Source organism: Coregonus clupeaformis, chromosome 21 (assembly GCF_020615455.1).
Source record: "Coregonus clupeaformis isolate EN_2021a chromosome 21, ASM2061545v1, whole genome shotgun sequence".
NCBI lineage: Eukaryota > Metazoa > Chordata > Actinopteri > Salmoniformes > Salmonidae > Coregonus > Coregonus clupeaformis.
This window is the reverse complement of record NC_059212.1, coordinates 19,157,665-19,168,715: the sequence shown is the minus strand read 5'-3', so window position 1 is coordinate 19,168,715 and position 11,051 is coordinate 19,157,665. Positions and strand designations below refer to the sequence as shown.

At 39.8% G+C, this 11,051-nt stretch overlaps 2 protein-coding genes across 3 annotated transcripts; both read right to left on the bottom strand.

Annotated features, from left to right (window-relative positions):
* Window positions 1-1,983: 1,983 nt before the first annotated feature.
* On the bottom strand, window positions 1,984-6,550 carry LOC121535016 (GTPase IMAP family member 8-like). Of its 2 annotated transcripts, XR_006657212.1 has the most exons (4): window positions 6,392-6,550; window positions 4,833-5,408; window positions 2,723-3,873; window positions 1,984-2,576 (listed from the first exon to the last, which is right to left on the bottom strand). XR_006657212.1 is itself a non-coding variant. In XM_045206235.1 (3 exons), exons 2-3 carry the CDS (start codon window positions 5,386-5,388, stop codon window positions 3,095-3,097), a joined length of 1,335 nt encoding a protein of 444 aa, XP_045062170.1. In that variant the 5' UTR covers window positions 5,389-5,408; window positions 6,392-6,550; the 3' UTR covers window positions 2,651-3,094. The 2 variants fall into 2 exon arrangements, 1 of the variants encoding a protein (XP_045062170.1); XM_045206235.1 differs by lacking the exon at window positions 1,984-2,576 and having other exon boundaries at window positions 2,651-3,873.
* Window positions 6,551-6,858: 308 nt separating this feature from the next.
* Window positions 6,859-9,461, bottom strand: LOC121535015 (GTPase IMAP family member 7). The gene is made up of 3 exons (XM_041841677.2): window positions 9,261-9,461; window positions 8,509-8,568; window positions 6,859-8,101 (listed from the first exon to the last, which is right to left on the bottom strand). The coding sequence occupies exons 1-3, from the start codon at window positions 9,283-9,285 to the stop codon at window positions 7,173-7,175; spliced, it is 1,014 nt and encodes a 337-aa protein (XP_041697611.2). The 5' UTR covers window positions 9,286-9,461; the 3' UTR covers window positions 6,859-7,172.
* Window positions 9,462-11,051: the final 1,590 nt, after the last annotated feature.

The window sequence follows — 11,051 nt, the reverse complement described above, 5'->3', positions numbered from 1 at the left end:
TGTCCTGAGTGTGCACCATGACAGTGAAGCCTGTAGAACTGTTAATACCATGTCAGTGTGACAAATAGGGAATTAGCTGGTGTCCGTGTGTGGTCCTAAATCCTGTTGTCTACAAACTCTTGACAAACTTTTTACACTTCTTGCATTGCATGAATGCTCTTACGGCGTATCTGATATATACCAGCTTTATATAGGGTGGTAGATACTCTTCATTATACATCAATAATACACTAACTTTGTTCCTTTTCCCCCATAGTTAATGCGTGCATTAACTAATCCTAGCATTTTTTGCCTAAGATATTGATTATCAATGTCTAACGGGATGCCAGAGATAACACCTTTTACCAGTGCCCTGCTCCGAAAATCAAAGCTGTCCATTTCATGGGTCGATAATTTCGCGAGCGACAACGCTTGCTCCATTTGCTCTTTAGATACACATGATATCAACACCATACTACTCCTGTTTACTTTGACTACATCCACTTTTCCCAACGCCGCCTTCACCATCCTCGTGACTTCAAAATTGTTTCCCAAATGAACATCCTTATCCAAAAAACGTAATCCATCCAGCAACGATTCATCAGACTCATTTTCCACAACAAATGTAGCCGTTTTTGTTCCATTCTTGGACTTCACTGTTGTCCACTCATCTTTCTCACTAACTGTACTCGAGGCGCTTTCATCTTCAAACAACACTTCTGCTTTCGCCTTCTCAACTTCCACCTGTCAAGAGCACCATACCGCTTCACCAGACCCTTTCGTTTCCAATGGTACCAAGCGAGTCATAGTGGGCAGAGCCAAGCTTCGGCTAGTGAGATCCTATTGGCGCGTTCTAACATTTATTTGCATATTCCCGTTTGGGAACGCCTTCTATGTGAAGCGTCCGTGTGCAGTAACTTAATTCGCCCTTGCACTCCTAAACAACGCCATTTTCTGAAACTTTGGCAAAGGGTAAAGTCTACAAAACGCAGTCCACTGTGTGTTACAGATTCTAGTTTTGGAAACAGAAAACTGTATGGAGATTAAATGTTCTTGACACAAACCGGTAAACCAGTCACCTGTTACTAAACCCTGTTCAAAGGCACTTCAATCTTTTGTTTTGACCACACCCACTGAATGGCATAAACACAATCAATGTCTCAATTATCTCAAGGATTAGAAATCCTCCTTCTTTAACCTGTTTCCTCGCATTCATCTACACTGATTGAAATGGATTTAACAAGTGACATCAACAGAGGATCATAGCTTTCACCTGGATTCTCCTGGTCAGTCTAGATCATGGAAAGGACAGGTGTTCATAATGTTCTGTACACTCAGTGTATAAAAGGCACAATTTTTCATTTGTCGTGTTTAATTCAACCTGAGCATTAAAAGAACACAAAGGGGTTCATTTCACAACTAAACAGAAGCTACAGTTTGTAAGAGTGAGAATGTTTACAGAATTATACACAGTGTATTTACCCTTGTTCCACATACGGTCATCATAACAATAATAATGCATTTCATTTGAAGCAGCAATAAGACAGACACTAAACTGATCAAAAACTATCAATGAACAGAACATAGTAATTCCGCGTTCACATGCTAGTCGGAACTAGGAAACTCACAAATGTCCAACTTTCTAACTGATGATTGTAGTTATACACGTGCCACATTCAATGAATTAGCAAATCGGAAATGTGAGTTCCCTAGTTCCGACTAGCATGTTGTAACGGTTTTGACTTGAGGTTATTGTTTGTTAGGGGTGCCATGTAGGTTGTGCCTACCAGAGAAAATATAGATTTATCCTTTTTGTTTGTGGGGGAATGAGTCCCGTCCGGTCCATCAAGTCTACACCAATACAAAGGATTCATGTAAAAGTCAGTATGGAAATACACTTTTAATAAACCTTTAAAACATTGGAAATAACACAAAACAAAAACGTATTTTGCGTTTGTTGTACATTTTACATTTACATTTTAGTCATTTAGCAGACGCTCTTATCCAGAGCGACTTACAGGAGCAATTAGGGTTAAGTGCCTTGCTTAAGGGCACATCGACAGATTTTTCACCTAGTCGTTGTATTATCACAATAATCACACAATCAATATAAAAGTCACAAAACAATAACCTTGGTTCACTGGTAAATGTCCCGTACCTCGAGCATAAAACAGAAAGCCCGGTAAATTAGTCCAGTCAACCCAAGTGACCCCAGTCCATAATGTGATGCTGAAACTCGGTCTCATTCACACAGATTGTAATAAACTCCGGTTCCACACACAAAGCGTATCAGATATCTCAGTAGTCTTCAACTACAACTGAACACAAACCAACACAGTATAAAATCACACTAAAAACAAATGAAATACCATATGCAAAAAAAGTTGTGGTCAGTCAGTCAGACAATCCAATCCGCCAACAGATCTCCAGCGGAGAAAGGCCACAGAGAACAGCGGAGACCAACGTAGATCCGTAGTCCAACAATAGACATAAGTAGATCAGATACTGGTTGATCTTGCGACACGGCTACAGTATACACTTTTAAATACAACAAAACAAACTGGGTACGACGAGCTTCCAAGCTGAGGGTTGAACACCTCAGTCCTCTGTAGCTCAGCTGGTAGAGCACGGCGTTTGGGAGGGGTTCGATCCGGGACACCATACACAAAAATGTATGCACGCACGGCTGTAAGTCGCTTTGGATAAAAGCGTCTGCTAAATGGTATATTATTATTATTAACACTTCCTCTCTCGCGCCACTGTCACAACCACTTTTGCGTAGCTGATGCTGGCTATTTATTAGGGAATTAAAGGGGAAGCGCCGCTTCGGCAGGAGAAGCACCGAGGCGGTTCAGACAAATTCAGGACGGTCACAATGTTAACACGGCATATGTGCAGTAAGCTTGATAACAAATGTGCCTTTGGTTGAACCCCAGCCTTAGGGCTCAATTCAATCCATATTGCTATTGAAATTTAAAGGGAATGTTCCTGCGTTTACGGAGACTGCGTTCACGGCTGTATGTCGGCTAAAATAGGCGAAACAGATTGAATCGAGCCCTTAGTGACATAATCTGCCTTAATGTCTTTTAGACTCTAGTTGGTGGTATTCTTGCAGCTAATAGCCAATAGCATACCTTGGCAGTAGGCCTTCCATTTCTGGGGACTGTTGGTTGTGAAAAAAACGTAAAAAAATTTCAAAGACATCACGTAACCATGTTAAGAAGCGCTTAATCATTGACACGACCCATCTTAGACCTGCATGAATCTCATGCCTTAAATTGTTTGCAATTATGAACAGCTCAGAGCTGTAACATTGGCCATTGTTTTCTGCTACCATCTCATCTATTCTCTCCAGTAGATTTCTGACCTGCTGTTTGTTGGTCGCATCTTCGTTGTTAAAGACACAGTACCTGCCACCACACATCTCAACTATTTGTTTTAGATCCTTGTTTGCCTGTATTTTGTCTTCGATTTGTTGGTTTTTGAGTTTATCACCATGAGTGAAAAGAACCATTGCATATTTCAAAGCATCATCTTTACATAGCTTTTTAAGTAGACTAAGCATCTCACTGTCATTGTGTGTTATCCTCCCAATCTCAAACACAAAGACAAAGGCATGTGGCCCTGCTGCAGAGAGTACGAACCCCTTCAACATTTCATCAAATACATGCTCAGCAGAGTTTCCCTCATCAGAAAGACCAACTGTATCTATCACAGTAACTTCCCTTCCTGCCACCTGTGCTGTTTTGGCTTCACTATGTGTGGTTACGGAGCCAAAGCCACAGTCAGACTTAAACTGTTCAGACCCGAGAATGGTGTTCCCTGATGCACTCTTCCCAACTCCACTTCTACCCAGCAACACGATTCTTCTGTCTTCTGTGTTTTCTGGGACACCTGTTGGATAACCATAGACAGTCATGAAAAAGACCCTTACTATAGATATAAGACTGTCAGCTTACTATTTGGTATGCACCCATGGATCTAGGTGTTGATAAACATGGAACTTGCTCTGGAAAATATGTAGCCTACATTTAATATCTTAATTTTGTGGTTCTAATTGCCTAGTGGTTTCTCATATCAATCACTATTTTTTTATTTAACTTACTTAAAAGGTCCCGAACAGTCAAAATCATGTTTTTCGTGAAATGTGAGGATATTTGTATGAAACCAGGTCAAAGGAGGACTACCAAAGTAGGAAAAAATGACTGTTGCTTCTAAATTGATCAAGTTTGATCATAAAGTTAGTGGTCCCCTCCCCAATGTCAAACAGTTGGATGTAAAGTTTCAACTGAAATTGTCCCAACATTAACTAGCTAGCTAGCTTGATAAACAGTGCTGACAATTCCATTATACAGACAACATTTTGTCTATATTGATGCTGTTACAATAACCAAACAGTTGGATAAACAAATCATTTGTGAAACCATGATGTGATGTATGACAGGATTGGATGTTGCATGCAATTTCAATGTTGTTTGAGTTGGTTTGTGTATCAATAAATGTGCTTGAGATAATCTTACTGCAACACTTCTCACTGCGTCCATGTTGCTTGACATAGGCGTTTTCATAGAACCGCCAATCAAGGTGAGCTCCCGCCCACTCAGCCTACTAGCTCCCCACCCACTCAGTCTGTTTTTCAGACTTCCTGGTAGTTTGACGTCAAAGAAAAAGCACTTTTTCTCATTTTTTTTGCATTTTTATCTGGAAAAAATATTATGAGTGATGTTTTAGTCACTCAAAAGGCTATTTTACATGGGAATCAGAATGACTGTTCGGAACCTTTTACCAAGAAAGACCCTTGAGTCTATAAACCTCTTTTGCAAAGACGACCTGCCAAATAATAAGATACTTACTCGATGTCAGGTGTCCCGATTTAGTCAGAAGCTCCTCAACCTGATCTTGACTTCCAGTGTCATTGTTGAACACATGGTATTTCACACCAAATCTCCGAACAACTTTTGGGAGCACACCCTCTTCATCTTCAAAGATGAAATCCTCTATTTTTATGCCTTTGAGAGCATCACCATGTGTGAACAGAATGTAACTCTTGTCTATTCCTATATCCCCCAAAATCTTCTCAATTTCCTTCACTATTTTCTGATCCTCCTGAGTGAACCTGTCTACCTTGAGTAGTACCAGAAACAGACAGGGAATGGGTGATTTAAGGGCATGTTGACACACTTCTTTAATTTGCTCTTCTACTTCTTCAGTACTGAGAATTCCTGGTGTGTCGACCACCGAGATTTGTCTTCCAGAGACCACACCAGTCTGCTCTGCACATGTTTTTGTCACAGACTTGAAGCTTAATCTTGATTCAAAAGCTTGCCTTCCCAGGATGGTGTTTCCTGATGAACTTTTCCCAGATCCTGACTTGCCCAACAGGACAATCCTGAGGGGTGATGTGTCCATCCTGGTTTACTATTAAGTCACTGGGAAAATGGAAGGACAGTTATTGCAGCATAGGTAATTGGTTTGACAATAACCTTGCTGTGTAATTGTAAGCAATATCACTAAGGCGAGTGGAGGTTAAAACACAAACAATTGGAGTATGTTAATCTATTGCATTTTTTAATGTAATATTTAGGGTAATTACACAAACCAACAGGAATCAAAGTTGACTATATACTAGTCTACCTACACTGTAAATCCACATAACTGAAATGTAGCATTCAAATATATATAGAATGACATGAGACATTAAATTCATAGCTCTAGATACAAGAGACGTTTTAACTCCTTCTTGCTAATTGTTATCTTTCGCTCATTCCTGAACTTAATCAAGATTGTACTATGCAAAAGAGTCTGTGTTCTGGTCATTTCAATAAATTATATAACAAATCGTTTTTTAACTTCCTGCTTTATAAATTGAAAAATGACCTTATACCGCTCCAAAAAGGTGGTGTAGATTGGCTATATTTAGGCCTACTTGCTCTAGTATCATTAAATTAATGACATTGAACAACAGTAGCCTGAACATTGCAGATTGTAAGAATTGTGCATTCAAATTGAATTTGTGATAGTCCGATTGAATAACTGCGTACTCGATCTCAAGCAAAAACAACGCAATGCTCACCAGAAAAGTTAACCGATCATTACCACAAGTAACACATTAATGTATTTTATTTTGATTTCGGCTAGGCCTCCAGAACAGTACAACCATTTCACTTGGCTTTACTTTCACTTGATATCGAAACTTAACAAAAGTGGATCGAATTTGTACTCAAATATTGATTAATGTTTTAAACAGTCCGTGTAGCCTAATAAATCGGAATTAGTTGAATTGTGTAAAAGAAAACAGTAATTTGTCTGTCATTTTACCACTGTAGACTAGGCCTATATTTATATTCGTCAACAAAATGGTTACACAACAGGGAGGGATACATTGTGCATTGTTGGTTCGATCTATACTCACCATCTGTTGATTGAGATGATTCCACTGATCCGTGATTTTACCATTCCATCACGGACCCCCTGAACATGGCTTAATTCTCTGGTTGAAATTAAATTATCTCAAGTTTTCTTAAGCGTGCCTAACATCGTCACCAGGCTATTGCGCATGATATCCAGCGGAAGTCTGGGTTGTATTCGTCAGTGTAGCCGACGCCTTATTAAAACGTAGAAAGACGTTCTGCAACGAAAATGAAAAACGTTTCTTATTTAATAAGAGTTCACGTAGTCCCTCACTGTTTAAATCGGTTTTCTTCAATTTGGTAACTCTTTGGGTGCCTATCGAATACAGCCCGTAGAGCATAAGAGACTTCAGTAGCTTCCAGAGTATAGTAAAACAGATATTGAAGAGTTATACAAACAATATCACAAAGGACAAATAGATAGATGTTTGATTATCCAAATGACTGATGAAATAACTTAACACTATAGGCACATCAAATAGGTTTTAATGTTGACAAAAAATAGACAATACTTGGATTAGAAAAATAAATACAAATTCATCAACAAGGCAACAATTGTATTTTCTTATACTTTGGTTACAGAATTAGAATGACCATTTCCTGTAGAAAAATGAGAAACAGGCCTACCAAATATACACATATCATTTGTGATTCTGTTATTATTTAAAGATCATTCAAATGTACAGTAGGGCCTATCATCACATGTTGTGATACAAAGTAGTTTACCATCACATCAATTGTGTGCATTCACTGCAAATGACCACTACTAAGCCTATACAGTAGTTAGTTCCATTTTAAGGACAGGGTCTCTGGGTATCGCCCAACAATGTCATCAAAGTCCTCAGTGTCTGGGACCTGCTCTACAACATATCGCGTTCTCTTCTTTAAACCATCATAAAATCTCTTTGTCTCTTGAATGCGATTGTCCCATCTCTTCTGAGTTCTCTCACTCTCTCTGTTTCTGCCCTCCCTTTCAGCCTCTTTTAGAGTCAGGTTTTCCTCCAGCAGTGCGCACATAGCTTCTTCATATTTTGATTTAAGCGCCTTGACTTCTTCTCGTAGTTTCTTCTCATATACCTCCTTGAGCTTTGACTCTCTCTCCTCCAGCATTTTGGACACTTTTTGGTATGTGTAGTTAGAGTAGAAGTCCCCATTGTTGTCAGCAACCATGTCATCAATCTTTTCAAACAGCTCACAGACTTGGGTACGGTCGTTTGTTTTCATGTTATTGAAGATGTGGTACCTATTCCCGAATGTCTTCAAAATCAGCTTGAGGTCTTCACCAGCTTGCTCCACACATTTTTCGATGCCCCCTTTAACTTTGTCTCCATGGGTGAAAAGGATCATGGTGTATTTTTTGGCATCTTTCCCAAATATCTCCTCAACCTTTTTCACTGCACTTCTCTCCTCCTCTGTGAAGGTAGCTACTTTAATCACAACTATGATGGCGTGGGGACCTGGTGCTGACATGTTGACACATTTAGCTATCTCTCTCTTCACTGTCTCCTCAGAGAGAGAAGTATCAAACAGGCCAGGTGTGTCCACTATGGTGACCTCCCTGCCCCCCACCTCCCCTGTCTCTTTAGAACACTCTCTGGTGACAGAGTACCCACTGACAGCTGATCTGAAGGCATCTCGCCCCAGGATTGTATTGGCTGATGAACTTTTTCCAGCACCAGTCTTCCCCACCAGCGCAATTCTGGACATGGACACTGAAAGAAAGTAAATGCAACCTTTCAGTACTGTGATTTGGAATTGTTTGAAATTGTAGTTTTCGGATTGTTGGATATTGTAGCGACCTTAACCCAACACCTAGCAACCTCATCAAGAGCTCTTGGTATAATGGTTAAGGTGTTGGCTTGATGGTCACTGGACCCGGGTGTGAGTCCCGGTTGGGGCTACCCTCTCAAATATCAGTCAGTTCATTCATAATATGATTTTGTGAGCTAAATAAAACAAGGGCTATTATGAAATAGCAACAAATAATAGTAAACAAATAAATACAATTATTTATATAATTATAACTTTGTCATTGAAAGTTAATGGTTCTAGGCTACTACTGACAGCTTTTATAAATATTGCAGTATTTCCTGTAGGCTATAGATAAAGTCATTCTTACTATTGGGACGTCTACCATCAACGCTGGACCTTCTCTGCACTGCTTTCAGCGGATAATCTTCTGCAGAAGAGAAACAGGAAATAATTGTTTTTGATAACAAAAGGTTTGATAGAGGTGGCCTTTTAATTGCATAGTCTTGACCAAGTTTAAACATGTGCAGTCAATGACTGATCCAAATATGACATAGCTGATACTGAGAAGCGATGAGTGAATAGAGAAGTGAACGAGAAATAGGCTACTCAACCTCACGCAAAAATACGCAATGGGTAGGCCTAGCTATTAAGTAAAACAGCACGATCGTTTTTACTTAGGCTTTACTTTTACTTTCACTTCATATGGAATCGAAATGTAACAACAATCTAGCGAATTTGTAGTCAAAAGATCAGTTTGAACCAGACTGTTGAGTCTAATAAACCTAATGAGGAATTGTTTGAGATAAAACAAAGACTATCACTGACATAACAATAATGTGTCATGGGTCTCCAACCCTGTTACTGGAGAGCTACTGCCCTGTAGGTTTTCGCTCCAATCCCAGTTGTAACTAACCTGATTCAGTTTATCAACCAGCTAATTATAACAATTAGGTGCGCTAGATTAGGGTTGGAGTGAAAATGTACACGATGGTAACTCTCCAAGAACAAGGCTGGACAGGCTATAGCCAGCCTGCGCGAACGAAATGTTCAAATAACCAGAAACATGAACACGCGAGTTTAAACAAGAGATAGTCACATTGTGCATTGTCTGATACTCACCATCTGTCGATTTAGAAGATGCCATTGATAATTTAAATAACAAATATCTGTGATTTTACCATCCCATCGGATACTCTGAGATTGAGGTGATAAAATGCTAAATTACGCGGTGTACCGCCCCAGTGCTGTTTGGCGCGTACCCAGATAGGAAGCCAAGGTACAGTAAGTGGGCCATGAAGTGACGTCTGTAGCCATGAAGTGCTTTGAAAGGCTGGTCATGGCTCACATCAACAGCATGTACCCGGAGAAACCCTAGACCACTCAGCATTTGCATACCGCCCGCAACAGATCCACAGATTGATGCAATCTCTATTGCACTCCACACTGCCCTTTCCCACCTGGACAAGAGGAACACCTACGTGAGAATGCTATTCATTGACTACAGCTCAGCATTCAACACCATAGTGCCCTCTGGTTAATAAAGATTAAAGATTCCAAAAAATGAAATAATGCGTGGTAAAAAATATATATTCAAAAAAAAACATACAAACTATCTAATGACATTTTAACTAAACTAAATCAGCCTGCTTTTCTGTTCTAATCAGGTCGCTACACAGGCTCAGAAGGATCCTGTGAGGGTGGGACATTTTCTGGCAACAGCAGTCCTTGGAGGCCCAAAAACTTCTCAGCTGCAGGTATAACGATGTAAAGCTTCCTTGAATTCTTGGACACTTGTGCAGTACAATTAATAACGGTCGCTTTAAATCCACCCTTCTTCACCGTAAGAGTATCCAGATCCAGGGGCGTAACTTTGGTTTTAGGAGTTGGTCTGTTAAAAAATAGTTTTTTTCATTTTTGGGGCATCTAAAGCTCATTTCCTGCATTTCTACAAGATCTAAATATGACCCATGGCCTTTCTAGCAGTCTCTATTTAGAGCAAAAAGTAAGCAAAAATGCCCCCAGTCATCAAGCTAGGTAAGAGATCATTATTAAATATGTTTAAGTGATTGATAAGACTGAGCTAGATCAATGATAATTTAATCATCAATATTGTGTTACATCTTTAACCAATAGCCTAACAAATGAACAACTCTTACAAATAAATCACTTTTTATTTTCTTTATTAAGACATCCTCTATTTCAAATTTTAGCCAGACCGCCCAGCCAGCCCGAGCCGCCTGCACGCCTGACCCCCACCAGTCTAGTCAATAACTCAACTCTCTCCCCAATAACTTCCTTCCAATCTTTTTATTGATTTAAAAACCAAAAGTGTAATACAAACACACATACACCTACACATTAACACACAGAAACAGTAACTTCTCCATATAATTCATATCATAGGCCTAATAGCACTGTAGAGCACTTTTTGTAGAGCACTTTTTGCACACAATATAGCTGGGTCACCCTGTCCTGCCCCTAGGGGTCCACGGCCCTGCAGCGTCCCAACCCAACACACACCCCACTCAGTTTTAGGATCAATGATGAATGTTGCACTAAGGTTTCAGGTGTTAGGCCAAGGCCAGAGTAACAACCAACAGTACGGCAGACCCCCAGGGCCAGGACTGAGCAGCCCAGCAGCTAGGGATTTCCTAAATAGGTATCTCCCCTGATGTGGGCATGTTTTCAATACAGATTCCTTTTGTCGTACAGTATTCCACATAAGGCATCCAAACCTTATGAAAGTTGCACAGTATACCCTTAATCTTGTAATAAATAAAATCTAGTGATACATACCTTGACATTTCTGCTCTCCATTGTGGGAGGATAACCAACCTTCCAATTACTGGCAATGCATTTCTTAGCAGCTATAAATGCTAAGTTACACAGTTTCTTCTGATAACAGTCTCC